Below are 24160 nucleotides of genomic sequence, written 5' to 3'. Positions count from 1 at the left end.
GGAAACTCTCAGTCCTCCACAAAATATGATACTGATTCCTATGGCAAGGAGATGGCCTTGTGTTCTTGAAGGCCATGTTAACAGCTAACAAACTTTGGCTAGTTCTAAAAAGGTTAGAAGATTTCAATTATCATGCCAGTCACAGATCGTACCTTTCTTCCAAGGACAAGACCAGAGTAAATGTATAGAAAACTAACCAATAGGTTGGTCACTTGACAATGAACTAACTATACAAGAAATAAACATCAAAATGAATTTTGATGGAACAATGCAGTCTTTTGCTTCTATGATCAGGATAGCAGAAAAGGGGACAAAGGGAACAAAAAGAAAAAAATAGCTTGTTTGTTCCTACCACCTATGAACATTAATTCCTCTATTGGCTCTCTAAAGCTTGTCCAAAGACCAACACATAGGCAAACAATTAACTAGGGGAACTAAATACACTAATTACAATATTGCTATAAATGAAATCACCAGATGGGAGGGACAGCTCATAGGTCATAAATGGAGTTTAAAAAAAAAGGTGGCAAAGTTGATTTTATTGTTTACACAGAAGCTTTTGAAACATTTGGCCATCTCATAGTGCAATGCTCCTGATAAATCGGTTCAAACTTATATGAAAATGATTCCATGTTACTCATTATAAAGTACAGAGGTTGCAGAGCTTAAGCAAATTCTACAAGTCTTGATAAGACCTTTTTAAATTAAACCAAGACATGTGGCCCTGTGACTTCAAAGGAAAGACAACTTACCATATTTCCCCATGTGTAAGACACACCCTTTTTCAAAAAACATGGGGTCTAAAAACAGGGAGTATCTTATATAGTGATTATAGATTTTTTAATTGCATTTCCCACTTTTTACACACTTGTCTTTGCACTCATTGTTTTGCTTTTGTTACCAGTATATTAGATGACTTTTTACATTCTGCCCAGAAATGGCTCAGAAAAGATTTTCATACAGTACTGAATTCAAGTTCAAAGATCCAGTTTTAGCTGTGTGGCCTTGGGCAAACCACTTAACCCCATTTGCCTTGCAAAAAAAAAAAAAGCCTAAAAAATAAAAAAAAATGATCCAGTTTACAAAAGTGAATGGAATTCGTGCTAAACATCAGTTTAGTCCTCCTCCAACTGAGAAAACAATCCGAGACTAACTATGGGAAAAAGAAACCCACTGAAAACATCCTGGCAGAAGACTACGAGAGGCAAGACAGCAAAATGGCCTGAGTTAGACAGGGAATTGAAGAGATAGATTGAAGGGCAAAGGGCAAGTGGAATTCCTGTGTCCACAAAGATGGTTCAGCAAGAGGCAAGAATTGTTGATGAAAAAAAAGTGACTGATTTCAAAGGAGGACAATTTCAAAGGTAACAACTGGTGCTTCAGATTCATGAAATGGAATGGACTAAAGCATGCATCCACACACCAGACGAGCCCAGGGAATATTTGTGGTCAGTCACAAACAGAACAGTTAGAGTTACTCCTGAGACCATGATTCATCATCCAACACAGATGAGGACAAGCTAATGGGTGGGAATTTTTTTTTTTTAGATTTTTCAAGGCAATGGGGTTAAGTAGCTTGCCCAAGGCCACATGGCTAGGTAATTATTAAGTGTATGAGGTTGGATTTGAACCCAGGTACTCCTGACTCCAAGGCCGGTGCTCTATTCACTGTGCCACCTAGCCACCCCATAATGGGTGGGAATTTTGAGGAGTTGTATTTATTTTATGATGACTAAAACTTGATTTGATAACTTTATGTAATACATTTTTTTCAAATTTTGGCACCACAAATTATGGTGTGTCTCATACATGTGAGCTTCTTATACATTGGGAGATATGGTATAATCCAAGTGATAATATTTAGTTGGATAGCAGACCTCTTCAAATTCTATCTTGGTCAAACAACATAAATAATAACTTTTATATAGTACTTAATTTCCTCAAAACATTTCCACCTATTATTCCATTAGATCCTCATACCATCCATGTTGAGAAATAAGCTGTAGTTATCCTAACTTTGGGGATGAGGAAACTGAAGCTGAGAGACCAAGTGAATTGATATGGGTCAAAATTGATAAGATGTTGAGAAGATTCAAGAAAAACTCCATCCTGTTGTGTAGATCACTAGTGAATTCTTGAAAGGACATGCACAAATCAGATAATATGGGCAGCCTATAATCTGTAGCACTGGAGGGAATGCATAGATCAATTGGAAGAATTTTAGTTTTCCAATCCCATCAGACTTTAATTTTCATAGTTTTGAATCATTTAAGGTAGTAAAAATAAAAATGTGATAATATGGTGTTGCAAATTATATTTGAGTAAAACTTATTTCTATGACTTAATAGATGGTTTTTAACTGTAGAAGAGCTTTAGAAAAATCATAATATATATTTCTTTTTGACCTCATTCCCTGAAGACTATTTTGGCCCAAGAAGAAGAAGACAAAGGATTATACAACCTGCTCCTCCATCTGGCATTCCAATACTGTGAACATCAAATGAAATTGTGTGGGGGTAACCATGTTAAAATACAAAACAAATATAAGATATTACTCTAACTGGCAATACTTACAATAGGATTGAATGAGACAAAGATATTATTTGCTCTAATTTTGTGACAAGTGATTAAAACAAGGAGAAAATTTAACAGCTGCTTGCCAGATCTAAAGTAATGGGTTTTGGGTTTGTTTTGGGTTTTTGCTTTTACTGCATTCATAATATTACTGGTAAAAGATACTCCCAAAAAGAAACACCTTCCACCAATGCAGATCAGAACCTGCAATATGTATACTGCATATTATTGTAAATTGCACATTAATTTATGGAAAATAAGTGAACTTAAATGACACACCAAAGGTCCAAAGACAGAAGTATCAAGAAGTGAGACTCAAATTTTGACTCTAAAGTCAGTTCTCTATTCACTAAGTTGCCTCTCACATAGAAAGTCACAAAGAGATATAATATAATTATAAATGTAATGTCATCTAACTCATTCAACAAGCCAGGAATAGTGGTATGATTTCTAAACTATGATCTTTTTTAGCTAGCTTATCTAAATATTTGACCTCAGGCAAACATTTGATTTCAATGACTCAAGATTGCCAACCTGCAAATTATGCCACCTGGTTAAATACTAACCTCACCTATCCTATAAAAGATTATAAGAAATACAGTATCTGGATATTACTTACTTAGTTACTAATATATTTCAATAAGTCATTTGGCTTTAATTCCGAGTTCTGCAATATTACAAGAATTTTAACTTTCTTATGAAATTTATTCTTTAAAACATGATATATATGTATGTATACACACACACACACACACACACACACACGCGCACACAAAGTACCTTAGCTAGACTGAAATACTTCATTAAGTTTATAGGCATTCAATAAATGTTTAAATGACTGGTACATAACAGTTGTGTGTGTGTGTGTGTGTGTGTGTGTGTGTGTGTCTTTATGTGTCTGTGTGTCAGTATATCCCCACCAAAATAAACAGGTTGACAAGGCTTTCTATGTTTTGGTGATGAAAAGTTATATTTTTTAAAGAGAGACTATTCAAAGAATTAATTTGAATAAAGAAACAGAGCATGAAAACTGAAATTTTTCTGAAAATTACAAATTCACTATATGCTTTATGTTCAATTAAAGAAGCAACTGGCCTGTTAGAATTATTAGATTTTTAAAGTTTTTTTTTCTTTTAAAAATAATTTGTAAACCAAAAGAAAAGTTATTATAGTATTTAGGGAGTTTTCATTTGTATGTTTAAAGTATAGACTTACCTCTTGTACACCCACCAATCTTTCTATACCAAGAATTCCCTATGCCTCTTATAACTATACTGTAGGTTGAACTATCAATACATGTTTTGGTTTTTACTTCTCCTTTTTGTTACTAAAATCTCTTCTAAATTTCTTATTCTGAGAAGAAAAGGAAAAGATAATCTGGGTAATCAAATAGATATTTCTGCAGAGATTTTTAAATCCAAGAAGTTCTCTGAAAACCAGCATTTTAGTTGAATTGAAAGATACAACAAAGCATTTTAAATCTGAAAAGCTGAATAAATAAAATTATTCCAATATAAAAAAGCATGTATTTGAGCATAATATTAATAATATGCTCAGTAAATTTGTTACATTTAATTAATGACAAATATTTATTCATATGTATAATTGTTATATATAACTTGCCAATAAAACACTTAAAATCAGAACAAAAATGAAAATTAAAAAATATATCATGCAATCTAACCTTAAAGTCATTTAAGGGAAACACATATGATTAGTATATGAATCTTTCAAATATACAAAATAATCTTAAAACTCATGTTCTAGTAAATACAGATACTTATATTGTCTGACAGAATGTCTTTAGCTACTTTTAAAAGACCCCATGAATTAATCATTTATATTTGACAACTTAATGGCTTTTATTGCTTACATTAAAAGAGAATGGTACTAGCTTGTGTCAGACTGATGCAGGCTAAATCTTGGCTAGGAAAGTAATCTCTCTATAATTTAATAACCTGTGAAATAATCTATAGCAGATTCACATTTTGGACCTGATACAAAATCATTAATTTAATAAGTTATTTGTCCAACTATGTTATAGAATATGCACTTAAAATGATCGAGGCATAATTACCTCAACTAAGACTTAACTCTTACAACTGGAATCTTTAAACCTCATTATTTATTACAGTAATGGATGACAGAGAAAAGGGGTTTTTTTTTTTGGACATAAGTCCTTAAAAACTACAAGAATTAGCTAAGATTAGTCAATTTATAACATCTATAAACTTCATCACTATGTTGTTCCACATATATTTAAACTCAATCATGCATTTCTTTGCTATATACATACTATGAATTTATATATATATATATATAATGTATATGTATATATTATATTTATGCATCTTTTATTTTTAATGTTTGATATGCTAAAACATCTCCAAGAACTCTTATTACCCTAAGATTAACCTTAAATACCTTAGCTTGGCACTTAAAGTACTCTATACTCTGGCTCCAATCTACTTCTCCAGTCTTACTTCACATCATTCACCTTTTTATGTAAACAGATTTATAATCTCAAACATTGTAGCCAAGTTGGACTGCTTATCAACATGCCATCTCCTACCTTTATTACTATACCCCAAACTAGAAAGGAAGGCAATTACCTCTTCATAATTCTTACCTTCTTTCAAAGTTAAGTTTAAACATACAGAATCCTATTGTACCCAACAATTAGCACTCTCTCTTTCCTCAATTATTTCCAAATTTTTGGCTGTCTCAACCAACAGCCACTTTTAAGTGTTTACTATTTTTCCAGAAATGACTAGACCAGAAATTGTCCTTGTCCATCATATCATTCTCTATTTTCATTATATCCCACAATGGAATTTATGCTCCAAAAATAAGGGGTTATTTCATTTTTAGTTATATTACCCCCATATACAAATGTACCCTTCACATAACAAGTATTTGTTTGAAATAAAGTTGTTTCTAACCTTATGCATCTGAACAATGTTAGCAGCAACTGCTACTTTTCCTTTAAAAAAGCTTTCACTGAGTCCCTGTCAACTAGCCTTTTAAAATGAGGGATACATTTTCAATTTCCATTAGCTACTGGACATGTTGTGAGTACTCTAATAAAATTTAGGCCTTGGTCACAAAAAGCATACAAACTCACTCTTGCTTAAAAAATATTTAGTTAGAACTATTAGCACATAAACTATTTGAGAAATAACAACTCTAATGTACAAATTAAGTATTAAGTTAACTTGCTTATTTAATAATATACACTTAAAAATAATTCCTTTGTAATTAAGAGAATACTAAATATTAAGATACAATCAAAATTAGGTTAATCTATTAATAGTAACAGACACACTGAGCAGAAATAGTTGAGAATACTTTTTAATTCTGAAAATAAAAGATACATCATTTATTCCTATAAAGATTATAATAAATTATAACTGTGGCCTAGGCTTAGAGTGAGAGTGAGATAGAAAAAGGGAAAGAGAGAGAGACAGGACTCATCTACTTGGCTCAAAATAAGGTCAGGGAAAGATAAAGGACAATTAACAAGGTCAAGTAGTATTTCCTTCTACTGAGCCAAATAGCAGAAATCTGGCCCAGCAGAGGATCAAAGACAAGCCAAGGAACTGTCTTTTTCCTGGGTCACCAGAATGGGAGCAAAGGTAGGCTGAAAAGTGTCAGGAGGAGAATGCTCTTGCTGCCAGCAAGAGGTGAAGAGAGATTAGAAACAAAGTCAAATAAAAATTCCTGAAATATTCACTATAGTCATGTTTATTACTTTTAGTCAAACCAGCCCACATTACTCTAATCACACAACTTCCTGATTAGACCTAAGTTCGTCTCAACTCTATTCTTCATTTTGTCTGTGTATACAGCTACCAATTTTTTATTTTAATTTTTTATATTTAATTTTATTTTTCCCCAACTACATGTAAAAATGTTTCCAAGATACTTTTCAAATTTTCTTAAGTTGTGAATTCCCTTACCTCCCCCTCATTGAAAAGGCAAGTTATTTGATATAGGTCATACATTTGCAGTTATGCAAACATACTTCTATTTTAGTCATATTGTGGAAGAAAAAGACACAAAAAAATTTAAAATGAAGAACGCAAAGAAAAATTATCTTCCATCTACATTCAGGATCTATCAGTTCTTTCTCTGGAGATGGACAGTACTCTTTTTCCTAAACCCTACAAAACTGTCTTGGATCATTTTATTACTGAGAATAACTAAGTTATTCATAATGGATCATCATACAATATTGCTACTATAATGTTATACTGGATCTGCTCATTTCATTTTGCTTCAAGTAAGTTCTTTTTTATGTTCAAGTAAATCTTTTCATATTTTTCTTGAGCATCCTGCCCATTCATTACTTAAATCACAATAGTATTCCATCATGAAAATAAATTATTCAACATGAATTACAGCATTCCCTCAGTCTGCCACAAATATTTTTATACATATAGGTCCTTTTTCTTTTTTCTTTTTATCACTTTGGGAAACAGAACAAGGACTAAAATATTGCTAGGTCAAACAAGGTTTTATAAATCTTTGGGCATAATTCCAAATTTTACTCCTCAATGACTGAATCAGTTTCACAATTCTACCACAATACATTAATTTTCTCAATTTTCCCACATCCTTTCAACATTTGTCATTTTCCTTCTCTGTAATATTTCTATCCATAATGTTCTGAGAGGTATAGGATGGTACCTCAGAGTCATTCTAATTTGCATTTCTCTAATCAAAAGGGATTTTAGAGCATTTTAAAAATTTTTTCAAAATCTCATTTATTTAAGGCAATGGGGTTAAGAGTGACTTGCCCAAGGTCACACAGCTTGGCAATTATTAAGTGTCTGAGGTTGGATTTGAACTCAGGTCCTCCTGACTCCAGGGCCAGTGCTCTATCCACTGTGCCACCCAGCTGCCCCAATTTTAGAGAATTTTTATGACTTCAGATTGCTCTGACTGCATTTCTGAAAACCACCTGATTGTAGCTTTCAACTATTTGTCCAATGGGAAATGGCTCATGTTTTTATATATTTGATTAAATGCTCTATATTTTAGAAAAATAAGGCCTTTATTCTAGAAATTTGCTGTTTTAAATTTTTCATAATTCTGACTAATAATTATTTTCCTTTTTTTCCTACCAAAACAAATTTAAATGAAACCTCTAGAGAGGTCCTAAAGTGACAGAACCCATCAAGAAGAACTTTGAAGAACTTCAGGAAAAGGCTTGCCACATGGGTAAAAAGGAGTATAGCCCAGTGTAGGTAGGAGAGTTGGGAAGCCAGTGAGAGACTTTTAGTCATAGCACTGTTATGGACTGAATACAGCACTGCCAGAATTGAGGGTCCTAATCCTAGCTCAGATAGCAAGATTTTGAGGCTTGGGAAACTGGTACAATGTTAGGGTACACTGGAGTGAACAAACCAGGAACACTGGAAACAAGAGAGGGTAAAGTCAGGGACCAGAGCACTGGCCTCCAACAAAAAACGCTTGTGACAATATACCTTATACCACAGGAACATAGCTCAACTAACAAAAATGACTAACCCCCCCCCCCTCCAAATACTGTTGATAGTTGCTATGCTGATAGGGGAGATAAAAATGCCATCTCAGAAGAGGAAAGCAGTGAGAAAATGTCTATATGTAAAGCCTCTAAGGGGTTGATGAACTAGTCTCAATTCCAAAAAGACCCTTTGGAAGAGTTCAAAAAGAATTTTAAAAAATCAAAGAAGAGTACAAGAAAAATGGATAAAAGAAATGATAGTCATGAAGGAGAATGATGAAAAATTAACTGAAAAAAATCATTTTAAAAGTAAAACTGAGGGCAGCTAGGTGGCACAGTGGATAAAATGCCGGCCTTGGAGTCAGGAGTACCTGGGTTCAAATCCAGTCTCAAACACTTAATAATTACCTAACTGTGTGGCCTTGGGCAAGCCACTTAACTCCACTTGCCTTACAAAAAACTAAAAATAAGAATAGTCTATTTCTTTCCACCCTACTCCTCTCATTTATTTTACTCTCTCTCTCCTCTCAACTTGTCAATACTCTAAAGTGTTTTGCTTTTGATTACTGCCTCCCCTCATTTACTCTCCCTTGTATCAGTTCCCCATCTCCATCCTTACCCTCTCTTATCTCCTCCTCCTACTTTCCTAGAAGGTAAGATAGATTTCTAAGCCTGATCAGTTCAAATGATAAAATTTTTTATGTTTGTATTTGAAAGTCATATATTCTCCTCAGCTCTGGTCTTTTCATTAAGAATACTCGAGGGGCGGCTAGGTGGCGTAATGGATAAAGCACCAGCCCTGGAGTCAGGAATACCTGGGTTCAAATCCGGTCTCAGACACTTAATAATTACCTAGCTGTGTGGCCTTGGGCAAGCCACTTAACCCCGTTTGCCTTGCAAAAAAAACCTAAAAAAAAATACTTGAAAGCAATTTCTTTAAGTGCCCATTTTTCCACCTGAAGGATTATACTCAGTTTTGCTGGGTAGTTGATTCTTAAATGTAATTCTAGTTCTTTTGTCTTCTGAATGATGATATTTCAAGCCTTCCTATCCTTTAATGTAGAAGTCTCTAAATCTTTTATTATCTCTGGAAACTGATTATAATATTCCTGGAAGTTTTCATTTTGAGGTTTCTTTCTAGGTGTTCAATGGATTCTTTCATTCTTTAACATTCTCTGGTTCTAGAATATTAAGGCAACTTTTCTAGATAATTTCTTAGATGATGACATGGAGGTTTTTATTTTGATCGTGATTTTCCAATAGTTGAATAATTCTTAAATTTTCTCTTCTAGATTTATTTTACAGACCAGCTTTCCTCCAAAAGAAATAGTCCACATTTCTTCTATTTTTCATTTTTATTTTGTTTTATTATTTCTTGATCTCATGGAAACATTAGTTTTCACCTACCCAATACTAATTTTAAAGAAATTATTTCCTTCTGTGAGTTTTTGTACCTCCTTATCCATTTGATTAATTCTATTTTTAAGGAATTATTTTCTACAATGAAATCTTGTACTTCTTTTATCATTTAACCAAGTTTGCTTTTTAAGTAGCTACACTCTTCAGTGAATTTTTGTACATCTTTTTCCATTAGCCTGTTCTGTTTTTCCAAGGTATTCTATTCACTGGATTTTTGTGCCTCTTTTATCATTTGGCCTCTTCTCTTTTTTAAGGTATTATTTTGAGAGAGAGAGAGAGAGAGAGAGAGAGAGAGAGAGAGAGAGAGAGAGAGAGAGAGTATATGCAAGCACAATTCCTTTACCAAGCTGTTGAATTTTTCTTCATTATTTTCTTATATCACTCTTATTTCTCTTCCCAATTTTTCTTCTACCTCTCTTAGTTTACTTTAAGAAGTTTTTTGGGCTTTCCAGTTCATATATTTCTTGTAGGCTTTGGATGTAGAAGTTTTGACCTTGTTGTCTTCTGTCCATGCTTTTTAATCTTCCCTGTCACCATAGTAACTTTCTAAAATCAGGATATTTTTTCTGATGTTTGCTCAGTTTTCTATTTTTCCATATTTCTTGTCTTGTAACTTTATACCAAAATAGGCACAGTGAGTGGAGCACTGTTCCAAACTTCATGGGGTTTTTTTGTGCAGCTATTATCAGGAATAATTCTGAGGACCTGTAAGAGTTTGTTCTTAAAAACTAGTGTGATCTAGGGAAAGATACATTTTACTGCACTTCAGGCCTTTGCTCTGATCTATGAGTGACCACAGGGACTCTTTTCCACTCTAAAACTGTGACAAGGATCCCCTGTGCTAGTGTTTCTAATCACCCTAGATTGAGAACCAAGTCTGTGACCCATATCCAAATACTGGCAATGCAAAAGAGTCCTGCCCCTGGTGCCTGCAAAGGGACTCTGTAAACTCCCCTCTGACCAGTTGTCTGATCCCCTTACCTTCAATGGGTTGGGAGGTCTGGGAATTACCACTTCTGCCACTGATTCAGTCACTCCCAAAGGCTACTGCTGGTGTGCTAGGGCATGACCTGGGTTAGATTGTGCTCCACTTTAGCCCAATATACCTTTCCTTCTGACTTAAGTTGTATTTGGGTAGAAAATTGTTTCACTCCATCCTTTGAGGGTTCTGCTGCTCCAAAATTTGTTTTGAAGCATTATCTAAAGTTGTTTTGAGGGGTTGATGAAGAGTTCAGGAATTGCCCTTGCCTTTTCTCTACTATTTTGGTTCTGTCCCCCAACTATCTACTCTTGAAACCCTATTTCTATGAGATGTCAGGTTGATTCAAGGGAAATCTGGCCTATATTAAATGATGCACAGGAACTACCCTAATAGGGAACAGAATTAAATCACTCTCTTTGCTAGTTCATCGTACCCATACTTTTTAATTGTGTGAGTTTCCCAAAACTCTTAAGATCCCCTACTCTTCTTTCAACTTACTTTTGGTGACCCTATCTTTTCTCATGGTTTTTGTAATTATTTAAATGCAGATGAGACACAACTATATGTACATACTTTTAATTTCTCCCTTAAATTTAAGTTCCTTATCTTATTGGATATTTCTTATTGGACATTTCAAATTGGATATCCTGGAGAAATCTCAAAATCAATATATCCAAAACAGAACCCATAATTTTTGTCTCACCTTTTTCAAATTTTCCCATTCTTTCAAAGGCACCACCATCTTTCCATTCTTTTGTCTTCATTACATTGCCATTAACTTCAAATCATCATTCAGCCTATACCCCATCAGTTGTCATTCTATTTCTTACAACTGACTCTTTGTCTCTTTCCCAGGTACTCGTTCAGGCCTTCAGCACTTCTTGCCTAGTTTACTTATTTTTAACTGGTATCTCAACCTAAATTCTCTTCCAAATTTCAATTTAATCCTATAGTGAAAATGAGGAAAAGTGATAATTGAAAGCTAGGATTTCCTGACTCTGAATCCCACTAATACATATATATATATATATATATATATACATATATATATATATATATATGTATATATATATATATACATATATATATATATATATAATATACATACTTATGTAAATTTGCTTATATGACAAGTTCCATGAAGGCAAGGACTTTTTTTTTACTTAAACTCTTCATTTACCCCTAAAAAAAAAGGTGAGGTCATTAATGTCTATTGAATTTAATCTTTTTTACACTGATTATCTATGTTCTCTAATGAAGTTTAGCCTACTAACATCAAATTCATTTTTAGTCTTCATTTTAACTTTTTAAGTCATAATCATTTGGTTTTCAGGTTAACAGTAACAAAAAAAGATAACATGGTTATCTGTATTGGCTCAATGATTTACAAAGTACTTTAACATATATATATATATATTACCATATCTGATGCTTACAACAGCCAGGAAAAGTAGGCAAGATGGACATTATCAGATCTCTTTAGTATATAAGGCTCATTTGCAAATAACTGAGCTAGGTGTTAAGTACAGACTTTTCATTTTAAATCCAGTTTTCACTTTACTATTCATGCAACTGATAAACTTTTACTGACTGAGGTAGAACCATCAAGGCAATTCTATGTCAACTCAAAACGTAGAAGAGACAAAAATAATGGTCTGTTGTCTTCCGTTTTGGAATGTCAATTTTTTTCAAGTAGAGATTTAGGCGATTACTACATTTGTCTCCCTATTGTCTACAGGATCCAGCAACAAAACTGAATATAGAAAGGAGTATTAAGGCCCGAGAAGCATTTTCACAGCTCTGTTGAGGGCAGCAGGTTCTGAAGAGAAAAGGATAGTTGGGAAGTGAACCACTGCTTAAGGTTATGATATGTGGAAAACAATGTGATTTCTGGACATAGAGCAGATATCACACAATTTAAGAAGGTTGGGCAAGGCGACCCACTACAGAAGGTGGGCAAGGTGGCACAGTGGATTTAGCATTAACCTTATAGTCAGGAGGACCTGAGTTCAAATGTGACCTCAGATACTTAATAATTACCTAGCTGTGTGACCTTGGGTAAGTCACTTAACTCTACTGCCTTGCAAAAAACAAAATTTTTTAAAAGATTATTAAAAATATAGTTTGAGGCATCTAAAGAATCTAATCAAGATGACTTCAATCCTTCCCCCCAAAAAATAGAAATTTAAGATAAACACCTACATATATGCTATTAATTGGCAAGAGAAAAAATACTAAAAAGTAAATCAGTAAACAAGTATTTTTAAGATGTCTAACTACAAATCCATTAAGCGTGGAGAGCAAGCAAGATAAACTAGAGATTCTAATATAAGTAAGGATATTTGACATCAAAATTTGAGGTCATAATTATGACCTCAAAACAACAAGGAACCAGATCCCTTAACTGTGGCTCTAAAAGGATCATATAGATAAGTGATAAGAGAAGAAGAATTGAATATTAGATATTAATGTGAGGAAACTAGGTTGGAGGCGGGGAGAAAGGGAAAAGGGAGTGGGATAAACAGTAAGAAAATATTTATTTGAAATTCAGGATAAGAAAACAAAGAAGTTATATTGTCTTGGGAATAAAAATAAAAACCATTCATGATAAAATGAAATACAGTTTATCAGATAAGAAGATTGGGAAATAGCTATGCAAGGTGAGACACATAAATATAATAGTAGTTTAAAAAAATGATGAAAATAATGTAAAAATGCATGAAAAGACTTAAATGAACAGATGCAAAATGAAATAAGTAGAACCAGAAAAATAGATGTATAAAGATAAGAGAGATAAACGCTGACTATAATAATGTGAACGTTAAGAATGGAGTTTGCTAACTATAAGATGCTAAATTTGGTATTGGCAAAATTCTACAACTTATAAGATAACTGAATGCTGAGAAAAGAAAAGGAAATAATGATCATAAAGAAACAATATGATTTCACTAAAATAAGTCATATCAGACAAATTTCATTTCCTTTTTTACTCTGGGCTACTAGTTTGTTACATACCAGAGAAATGATAGATATAATTTACCTAGATTTTAGTAAAGCATTTGTCTCAAAATGTCTCATGAAAAGCTTACAGCCACAATGAATAAACATGGGGCAGATAACAACAGTTAGGAAACTTTAACCTTAGAACAAGCTCAGCTAATAATTAATTTGCCTTGTAAAATGTATCAAATCACTTAAAATTTTTCTGACATCCTTAATGTCCACACTTGCAAAAAAAAGAGGCTTAAAATTTCTTTCCATAGGAAAGGTGACTTTGTGAATAGAGTTCTGCTCTTGAAATTAGAAAAACCGGGGTTCATTTCCCATATTTAGTAATTTACTAGCTCAAAATCATTCCTCCTGGCAAAGGCAAGTTGTCTTGGGGACAGATATCTAACCTCTAGAGGTTTCTAAAATGATAAAATCTGAGACTGTAATGTTCTTTCCAGCTCTAAAACTCTTTAAAGTTTAAGGACTAATTATACTTATTTGTAAATTATTTGTATGAAGTCTTTCAGCACTTAAAATGTTGATACCTTGGGCTCCTTGTATAACATAAAAAAAACATATAAAAGGCCTGCACAGATTTCAGATTTCTAGGATATAGCATAACTACCTTCGTTAGAGATATAAGAAAACAGATTCATTAATTTATTGAAAACAATCATTTTCCAATTACCGCTAATTGCTAGGTAACTTGTAAACTCTAAATTGGATCCCCTCAAAAATCACATACTTTCAAAATTAACAAAGTTCTACTTAGATTTCTTAAAATATTTCTTTACATGTACATGGTTTGGAATTTCAAATATCTCCTTAAATAGGACTTTTTTTGAGGATTTAACAAAGTGATATACTTTTAATTCCTAAAATCTATAATAGGGCAACTAAGTGAACAATTGACTCAAGATGGAAATCTCATGAGAACAAATGAGAAATCTTAGTTCTCTCACATTTCTGTCCATGCATTAGGATTGCATTACTGTTAGTTTCTTGGCTTCTTCTATGTCAAGCTTCTTTTATGTCATAACAGCCCAGCACTGGTTGATAACTCAAATAGCTTTAAAAATCAGTTCACTATTATACGTCTGACATATCCTCAAAAATAAGATCTTGAAATTTAAGAAGTCTACTACTGGTTTAAATCCAACATTAATATGACATTAATTTCAAAAAAATTAATAGCTAAGTGAAAAGGAAGTTTCAAAATGTTAAGTGTTGTATTTCCAATTTCTATTTTTATATAATTGAACTAGAAAAATACCTCTTTTGATTTTTCCTCTTTGGTGAATCTTCCAAATTTTTCTATCATTTCAGCTACAAATAAGACATCCATTTTGTCAGAAAAATTTGCTGCCTCCACAGTATAAGCCAAAAGTTGCCTTGCTGTAGCCACAGCATTGGTAAGATTGAGCGGCATCTAAATAATAAACAAATAATATATTTAGCTACACAACAATGACAAGAAAAACACTATTGCAGCATTAAACAAATTTCACTTCTTGCCTGTCAGCTCCAAAAATGACACTACAAGAAAAACTTTATAATTTACTCACCATGATCAATAACTTTATCCTTGTAGGATAAATAAGGCTAGTATCCTGAACCTCTGGAAAATAAGAAAGAGCTGTTTGGTTTTTCCAAATCTGTTTTACTGATGCCTTCTGCATCATAGTCATTTCTCAACTTCCTTTTAAATGAACCTTCTGATGGGACAAAGAAAAAGAACTAAATAAAAGTATTCTATAGAGAAAATCAATCTGACGTATACAATATTTTGTACTAATAGTCCCATCTACTTAAGTAATTAGAAGAAGAGGTATACTTCCATTATCTGCTATCTGGAAATTTTCACTGTTTCTGCAGTTACACAGTGATCTTTTCACTTATAATCATTGCATATATTCTCCTTACTTTACTTAGCAATAGCTCACCTAAATCTTTCCAGTTTTTCTGAATTCCTTATCTATCATTTACTTCATAAGATTCTATGATTAATAGAATTCATTATATTTTTCCCCTAGACATTTACCAATTAATGGTGATTTAATTTTTTAAAAAATTTTTACAACCACAAAGAATACTCTTATCAGTATCATAATAGGTGTTGAACATTTAGATTCTGTCTTTGACTTACTTAGGACCTATTACCCATAATAAAGTCATTAGGTCATAGTGTATGGATAGCTTATTCTCTTTTTATAAGCATGTGTAAACTGAAATCTAGAAAAATTAGACCCTTAACAATCCAATCAAAAGCATATATCATCAGCATATGTTTCTTCTAACAATCTATCCAATGCCAATGATGTCCACCTTTTGTTATCTTTGTTAATTATATTGTACAAAATGTAAAGTTAATTTAACTCACATATTATATATAATTAATGATTTGGAACATATTGTCACAAAGCCACTTACAGACTGGAATTTTTATTTTGAAAATCCTTCAAGTTTTTTAGCCAATGTTTTGTAAGGAATATGTTTTAGTTTTTATATAAATAAGGAAAAATATAAAATGTAAACAGTCCTTGAAATCAAGGAGTTAACAAGTACATAAGAACAGTGAAGCAAGACAGTATGAATACTGAATGGGCATTACAAACCAAGTTAACAGGTTTCAGAAAAGAAGAAATTCCTTTTAACAATGAAGGAATGTGAATTTCATGACAGGGTTTAACCAAGTGTATGTCCTAGAGAGGATGTAAAAATTTTCCCTATGGTAAAGCAAAGCTAGGTCAGGCCCAAAAGTTGTCACCGATGAAAATTCAAGAGGAAGACTAGTATATCTGCTAGAAGAAAAATTGAGATTGGCTTACTAGTTGTTGGCTGGGCAAGTTAGAGTCAAGAAAGATATTTCTCATCAATAAGAGGAAGAGTTAAGAATGGGTAATTTCAGTAGTTGGGGAAATATGGCAGTTGGGAATGAAGTCAGACACTTTCTATTAGAACAGAAAGATCACATGAGAAAAACTAGAGGGGGAAATCAGACGATGGCAGATGAGAGAACTGGATAATATGTAGAATTATGTTGGTAAATATTAAGCAACAAACAATGTACTTCTAAGTTTTATCTGTAACATTAACATTTTCTCCATCTTTTTTTAAACCTAGACAATAATAAATCAATAATAATAATAATAATAATAATAATAAATCAAGTACTTATATCTAGCTTGTGAATTTCTAAAGTGAAAAATGATCACAATGAAATTTAACAGTTTGTTCTTCCAGCTGATTTCAGTGGACTCTTGTAGGCATGTGGTAAACAGACTATCATTGAGACTAGAGAAGGTAAGAAGGGACAAAAAGATAAACACAGTGCAGAAGTAAGAAGTCAAAATTAGTTTTTTCCTTTTCTGAGAGTATGCTGTATAGATGAATATTTGTTGCCAAGAGAAGACTTCTCTTTAGGACTTCCTGAACACTCCCTCCCAGTCTTAAAGAGAGCTGTATTTACTAAGGCAGGAGCTTCAACTCATTTAGAGCAGAAGTCTTCCAAGACTATCTTAAATATGAGCTCTTATCAGGACCTTGATAGGACATCATAACCTAATTATTTGTAACTCAGAAAAAGTCTTTCCAATGAAATGTTTTCTGAGGATTCTATGACAAGACCTCACAAAGGATACGACAGTTGAGTTGGGCCATGAAGATGGATAGGATCTTCTAATGTCAGACAATGGAAGGACAACATATAAAAATGGAGATGATATAAGCAATGACAAAGAAATAAGAAGCTAGAAGATATGAGAGAGGGAATGGAAAGATAAATTAATTTTATTTGAGTATAAGGATCCTTTTAGAAAAAAAGTCTAGAAAGATAAGAGTAAAGACCTAAATGTCAGGCAAAGGAAATTTAACTTCAACTTATAGGCAATGGGGACTCTCTGACTGTTTTTAAGCTCTAGATCTGGAAGTGCCATGAAGAATGGTCTATACTAGGTAGGAACACAAAACTCAATTAGGAATATATTGCAAAAATCCAAAAGAAAGATAATCAGGGTCTGAATAAGGAAATAGAATAGATAAATTTGAGAAAAAAGTAACAAGTTTCATCAAATTACTTGATATGGGGGAAAGGAATGAAAGAAGAGTCAAAGATGACTTCAAGCTTTCCTGCCTTAATGAATGGCAGAATGATAGTCAAAGAAAATTTGAGAATTTATGGAATTATAGGAATTTATAGGAAATTTATTTGGAAAATATTCTAGAAATTCAAATTTTTCATACAGCATGGAAAAAGTCTTGTTCCTTTACACAGAAAATTTGTTATCTACTATAAGGAACTAGATGCACTAATGGTTTGGGATTTCACTCTTTAGAGAGATCAGCTTATATATAAACAGGATATGAACAGCTGAGCTAAACTGAGGGAACTTGATTCAGAATGTCATTGAGGCCCAGGCAAGGCATAAGGAAAAGAAACTTTTTTCATCAATACTTCATTGTTAATGAAATTTTACTAAGTACCTGCCATGGGCCAAGCCTTGCTTTAAGAGATATGGAAACAAACAAAACCAGAGGAAAGAGTCTCTTGAGCTCAACCCACCACAGATGTATGAGTTATGTATGAGTTACACAGATGATGTGTACCTATGTCCCTCTGTAATTCATACATACATAAAATAAGCATGAAGAAAGGAAGCACAAGTAGCAGGGCAAGCAGAGTTAGACATAAAGTGCCATTTGAACTGAGTTTTAAAGGAAACTAATAATTCTAGGAACAGAAGCAAGAGGTAAGTACTTCAAGAAGGATGTTAGAGTTTACCTCATTTGAGGTAGAAATTATTTATTTGGATTAGATGAAAATGTTCCAGTTTAATAAAAAATACATCAGTTACCTGATTAAACATATACAGAACTCGGGTGACATCATTTGCATACTGGCATCGGGAATAGTCATCTTCTGCCCAAAAGCCCCCTCTGTCACATCTGCGCCAAGCTTTTCTCTCATCCTGAGGGTTTCCAGGATAAATACCACTGCCGGGACTGTTACGGGTACACAGTAGGTAGGCAGTAATGCCTGCCAATGTTCTAGGCCACCTGGAGATTCAAGGGCAAAAGATTAGAAAAAATTTACATAACAAGGGCAGAAATGAAGAAAATCAAGCACTAGGACAAGGAATAAAAGTCATTATAGAACTAAACATAAGAACAATGAAAAAGTCACTTTGGTTTCCCTTCTCGAATTATATGCTTTATTTATTTTAATATTTCTAAATAAAATAAATTCTAATCTGTGCTCAAAAGAACAGATGGGGTTCAGTAATAGAGAAGGAAGTAAGACTGAGTTTCTCTCTCCTGGGCTGAAAGAGCACCAGGACTCACAGACACAATGACTCTGATTAACCCAGGGGTTTTAACCTGAGATTTCTGAACTCAGTCAACTTTGCACTTCCCCTTTGATTATTTGGTCCATGCTTCCCACCCTGCTCCTCATCCAGAGATTCACTATGATCCTGAGTTTCCCAAGTCACATCGCAAGCTACAAATGAATTTCTAAATTCTTCTGACAAAAAGGAAAATTTAAGATAATCATCTAGAAAAAAATTTTTTTTGTCAGAAAACAATGAAATAAATGGAATTAAATAGAATTTATATTTATCATGTCAGCATACTAAGGTGGATGGAGACAGACCTGGGTTCTATCCCTGTGGTTTGTGTGAATTTTTTTGCAACTTTGGGGAAGTCACTAACTGCTTTGAAAATGGGACCTCAGGGCTTAGCACATCTTATATAAAGTAGCAATCTGATACACATTTGTTGAATTAAATTAAATGACATAAATATAACCTATTATTCTGGAAGGTAAAATGCTAATGTTCTACTGGTTGAGCCAGAAGAAAGAAAAAGATTGAAAATCCAGACTGTTCATTGCTAGAAAATGGGAAAATGTGATAAAAAATACTGATATTAACCAAGAAAATTTAAAAATTAATTTGAATTTGAACTTGCTTTGTGTGATGGGAATACCATCAATAACGGTGCATAGGCTGAGTTAGTTTTTCCCTAAAAGCTGTTCCTACAAATTAATTGGTCTGCATTCATGGGGTCAAGCCTTTTACAAGCTTCTTAAGTCATCTAAGGAATAAAAGGGCAAACCAATGAGGCCCCACAGCCTTCTCTGCTAGTTAATAACCCCTTCTTATCAAACAGAGTTCTGTATAAAGTATGTTGCATCTACTTGAACCAAATTTATACTGAGTATTCTTCCCATGCTACTAAGTATTAGATGGCTTCTGAGTGTCACATTCTGTTCAGAGTCTGTACCGCAACCATCCAACTGGCCTGATTCATTTCTGGCCCAGACCACTTTGAACAGACTATATCTAGTCTAGAAATTAAGACTGATACAAAAGATATTAAATAGAAGTAGTACTACTGGCTTAAACAGATGATGCAATACCAACAAGTAGACGTATATTAAACTTAGTGAAGTTTCCCAAGGCCTGATAGCATAAAACGAAGAAAGTATGCAGTACTGGTGGTTGAAGTGAGGTTACAATGATATCTCAAATAGAAATGGTTGTTGGGAACAAGGCAAAGAGAAAGATGTTGTTAAAATCCAGGTACAATTCAAAAAAGTCAGCTGGGAAACTGATAAAGAAGGAAAAATGAGAAAATAAACTAGGCAAGATTAAATGTAATGGATAAATATTATACAATGAAGGACAATACTTCAAAAACAGCAATACCAACACAGACAGGAAGTAAAGAAGGGAGGGAGGGAAAGACAGTGTTAAATAGAGAGAGAGAGAGAGAGAGAGAGAGAGAGAGAGAGAGAGAGAGAGAGAGAGAGAGAATCAAATTTTAAAATAAGATAGAAACTACCAAAAATTAGTGTTATCAAAAAAGATTTTAAGTTTAAACCAGTTAAGCAGATAATTTAGATCTTATGACAGAAAATTGTTCCAAAACAGCTATTTTAAAAAATGAGAAATGCTAATTTATATTTCAAATATATAAAAGAATATTTGTCAGAACAGAATCAAAAGCAACACTATACATTGTAAAACAATTTGAAGAGATATTGTGGTATTATGTCACCCAGAAAATCATGATAAAATAAAATGATCAAATTAGAAAACTTACAAGAATTCTTAGACATGGAGAGCAAATTATAGACAAAAATAGTTAATAAGATATCAGAGAGAAACAAATTTAACCTATCAAAAAACAAGTCAAACTCTAGAACTTCAACTTCAAACAAAAATATCTACAGTTCAAGAGAAAGTCTTTTATCTAAAATAGGAAAACCAAATTCAAACTGTTCAATATTATTCCTCATTTAAGAGGAATGAAAAGCAGAAAAACAAATAAATTCCAAGTTTACATTGATAACTACCCACTTTAAAGCATGAACAAATGAGAAAAAAATAACATTCTAGAACTTATTTTAACTAACAAGGACAAACTAGTTGTTGAAATAAGATGCAACCCATGAAGAAGGGAGTAGCTTACCTTCCATCTAAGAATTCGTGATAGAATTAAGAAAGGGAAAGATAAGACTAATATGGTTCTAAATCCTTTGATTGAGAAATTCAACATAAGCATAGGCTGAATACAATGTTCTAAAATCTACAAGGAAATTCAATCCACTAAAAAATATGAAACTCACAAATCATATTCTGAAAATCCAAAATGAATCAATCAAGGAAAAATGTCTAAAAAGAACAGTTTGGAAGTAAAGGGAACTTATTAGATACGAAAAACAAAGATGGAGAGAAGAAAAGGCAGGAAATGGAAGATGACTACAAAAGTAGGGAATATTCCAATAAGAATAGTGTCAGACCACTAAAGTTCAGAAAGAACCAAGAGGCTAGGTGGAAAAGCTATGAATAACAAAACAAGTTTCAATACCCATCAGCAATTGCCTGGTAGATTAAAAATGATTGACTGACTAGTTGGAACAAAGGAAATAGAGGTAACAGATCTAAACAGCTAAGAAAGGAAATGGCAAGAGAGAAAGCTAAGGAGATATTATGATCTAATAAAAGCTTTTTAAAGATAGGAGCTGAAGAGTTGGGCTTATGTGAGAACAAAAGAGAAGAAATTATTTGAAAAGGAAAGACTAACAAAGAAATAGAAGCAATGACTGAGAAGAAAATATGCTGAAGAAGTCAGAAGACAAATATATGGAGAGAGGGCTTAAGCTTGGCAGGAAAAACATCTACCTTATGGATATAACCAGAAATTACTAATAACACATATACAATAGTGCATTATGAATGTTAGTAGTCTAAAATATATGCAAATAAATTTACAAAATGTTACTATAAATATTCTTTAAAGGAATAGTAAGTTGTGTAAAGTAGATTTGCAGTTTCATGTGAAATCATCTAATTTTATCATACTATGATACAAAAATGCTTGTTTTATTCCATAAATTAAAAATATATGAAAAATATTTGGCATATTATATGAAAGCTCTATATCATATATAATTTATTAAATTATAATGATCATAATTTATAGGATAGTACATGTGATATAATATTGTATATTATATATACATACATATGCATATATAACTTTTGTGTGTGTTTGTGTGTGTATGTACACATATAAAGAAAGGTCTTTTTTAGCTCAGGGGACAAGGAACAGAAACACAGACGGGGAAATGGAGTATTTCAAGTCACAAGGAATCTGGTCAACAAAGCCAAAACAGTAGAAAAACATGGAGTATGGTTGGTGATATCAAAAAATCAAACTTTCCTTAAGCATAAATAGTATGACATATGGCTAAAAATCAGGTTTTATATGGTCTTGAATACTATAAAAAGAAATATGGAGTTTATTCAATGACAACAAGCACCAGAATTAAATGATCCTAGAGAGAGGTGTCGAAAGACCTTTTAGAAAGCCACTATAATAGTCCAGATGAATAGTTAGCAGAATTTATATCATTTAATAAGCAGTAGGAAGAGAAATAAAGAAGATTTAAAACAATTTATCAAACTGGACTTATCATTACATTAAGAAATATAGTTCCACTATTGTTCTATTAGAAATCAGGAGGGCCGGGATTTCAGGGAAACCTGGAGGGATTCACATGAACTGATGCTGAGATGAGCAGAACCAGAAAAACACTGTACACCCTAACAGCAACATGGGAGTGATGTTCAACCTTGAAGGACTTGCTCATTACATCAGTGCAACAATCCGGAACAGTTTTGGGCTGTCTGCAAAGGAGAGTACCATCTGTATCCTTATAGATAAGGAGCTGTGGAGTTTGAACAAAGTGCAAGGACTATTCCCTTTAATTTAGGAAAAAAAACCAGATATCTTACTGTCTGATCTTGTTACCTCTTAGACTTCTCTTCTCTTTAAGGATAAGATTTCTCTCTCATCACACCCAATTTGGATCAAGGTACAACATGGAAACAAAGTAAAGACTGACAGAGTGCTTTCTGTGGGGGGGGAAGCAAAATTGGGGGGAAATTGTAAAACTCAAATAATACCTTTAATAAAAATAAATTTAAAACCTTAAAAAAAAGAAATATAGTTCCAAACCATTCTGGAGAATAATTTGGACTAAGGTCAAAGAACTACGTATCTGCACTTTGATCCAACAATGCCAGTGCTAGGTCTGTATCCCAAAAAGATCTAAAAAGGGGAAAAGGACCTATTTGTACCAAAATATTTATAGCAACTCTTTTCTGATGGCAAAGAATTAGAAACTGTGGGAGTGCTGACAAACTGGGGAATGCCTAAACAAGTTGTAGTATATGATTGTGATAGATTTATTATTATGATATAAGAAATGACAAGTAGAATACTTTCAAAAAAATCTGGAAATATTTATATGAAATGATACAAAGTGAAGTAAGCAGAACCAGGAGAACATTGTACACAATAATAGTAATACTGAATGATGAAGAACTATGAATAACAGTCTCAGCAAACAAAGTTGCAAGATAATTCTGAAGAATTTATGAAGAAAAATATTACCTATTTCCAGAGGAAAAAAAAACTTTTGAATACAGACTAAAGTGTGCTATTTCCCCTTTCTTTCATTCATTTTTTTTGCTTGTTGATTCTTATTACTAATTGAAATTACTAATATGAAAATTTTTTAAATTTATTTTATTTTTAATTTTTCCTCCAGCTACATGCAAAAGCAAGTTTCAACACTTCCTTCCAAAAACCCCGAGTTACAAATTCTCTCCCTTCTTCCCACCCTACTCCCTCCATTGAGAAAGTAAGTTACTTGGTGTAGGTTAAAAATGGATAGCCTTGAAAAACACTGCCATAGTCATATTGTAAAAGTAAACATACCCCCCCATAAAGAAAAAGAAACTCAAGAAAAATAAAATGAGGGGAAAAAAAGTATACTTTCAGACACCATAAGCTCTGTCTCTGGAATAGAGCGCATTCTTTATCATAAGGCCATCAGAAAAATTGCTTCAATATTTTTTACCCCATAGTTGCTATTGCTAGCTGTATTTCACCCAATACTATTCCTCCCATTCCCCCCCAATTTATTCTAGTGTCTCTGTCTCTGTCTGTCTGTCTGTCTGTCTGTCTGTCTCTCTCTCTCTCTCTCTCTCTCTCTCTCTCTCTCTCTCTCTCTCTCTCTGTCCCTCCTCAAAAGTGTGTTGAATCTGACTACCCTCTCTCAAGATCTTCCCTCTCTTCTACTACCCATACCACTCCCCTCCCCTCCCCCTGTCCCCTTTCTCCTCATCCCTTTC

General features: G+C 33.1%; 1 protein-coding gene across 1 annotated transcript in view; it reads right to left on the bottom strand.

The window, feature by feature from the left end:
- The window catches only part of ADGRA3 (adhesion G protein-coupled receptor A3), a 145284-nt gene that overhangs the window by 49555 nt on the left and 71569 nt on the right, over positions 1-24160 (bottom strand). The window contains exons 9-10 of the mRNA XM_074229707.1: positions 18308-18509; positions 14728-14883 (exon numbers count right to left, since the gene is read on the bottom strand). Coding sequence (XP_074085808.1) covers positions 14728-14883; positions 18308-18509 — 358 coding nt within the window. The remainder of the gene's footprint in view (positions 1-14727; positions 14884-18307; positions 18510-24160) is intronic.

This window comes from Macrotis lagotis, chromosome 3, assembly GCF_037893015.1.
Source record: "Macrotis lagotis isolate mMagLag1 chromosome 3, bilby.v1.9.chrom.fasta, whole genome shotgun sequence".
NCBI lineage: Eukaryota > Metazoa > Chordata > Mammalia > Peramelemorphia > Peramelidae > Macrotis > Macrotis lagotis.
The sequence above is the reverse complement of the archived record's forward strand: the minus strand, read 5'-3'. Positions and strand labels throughout refer to the sequence as shown.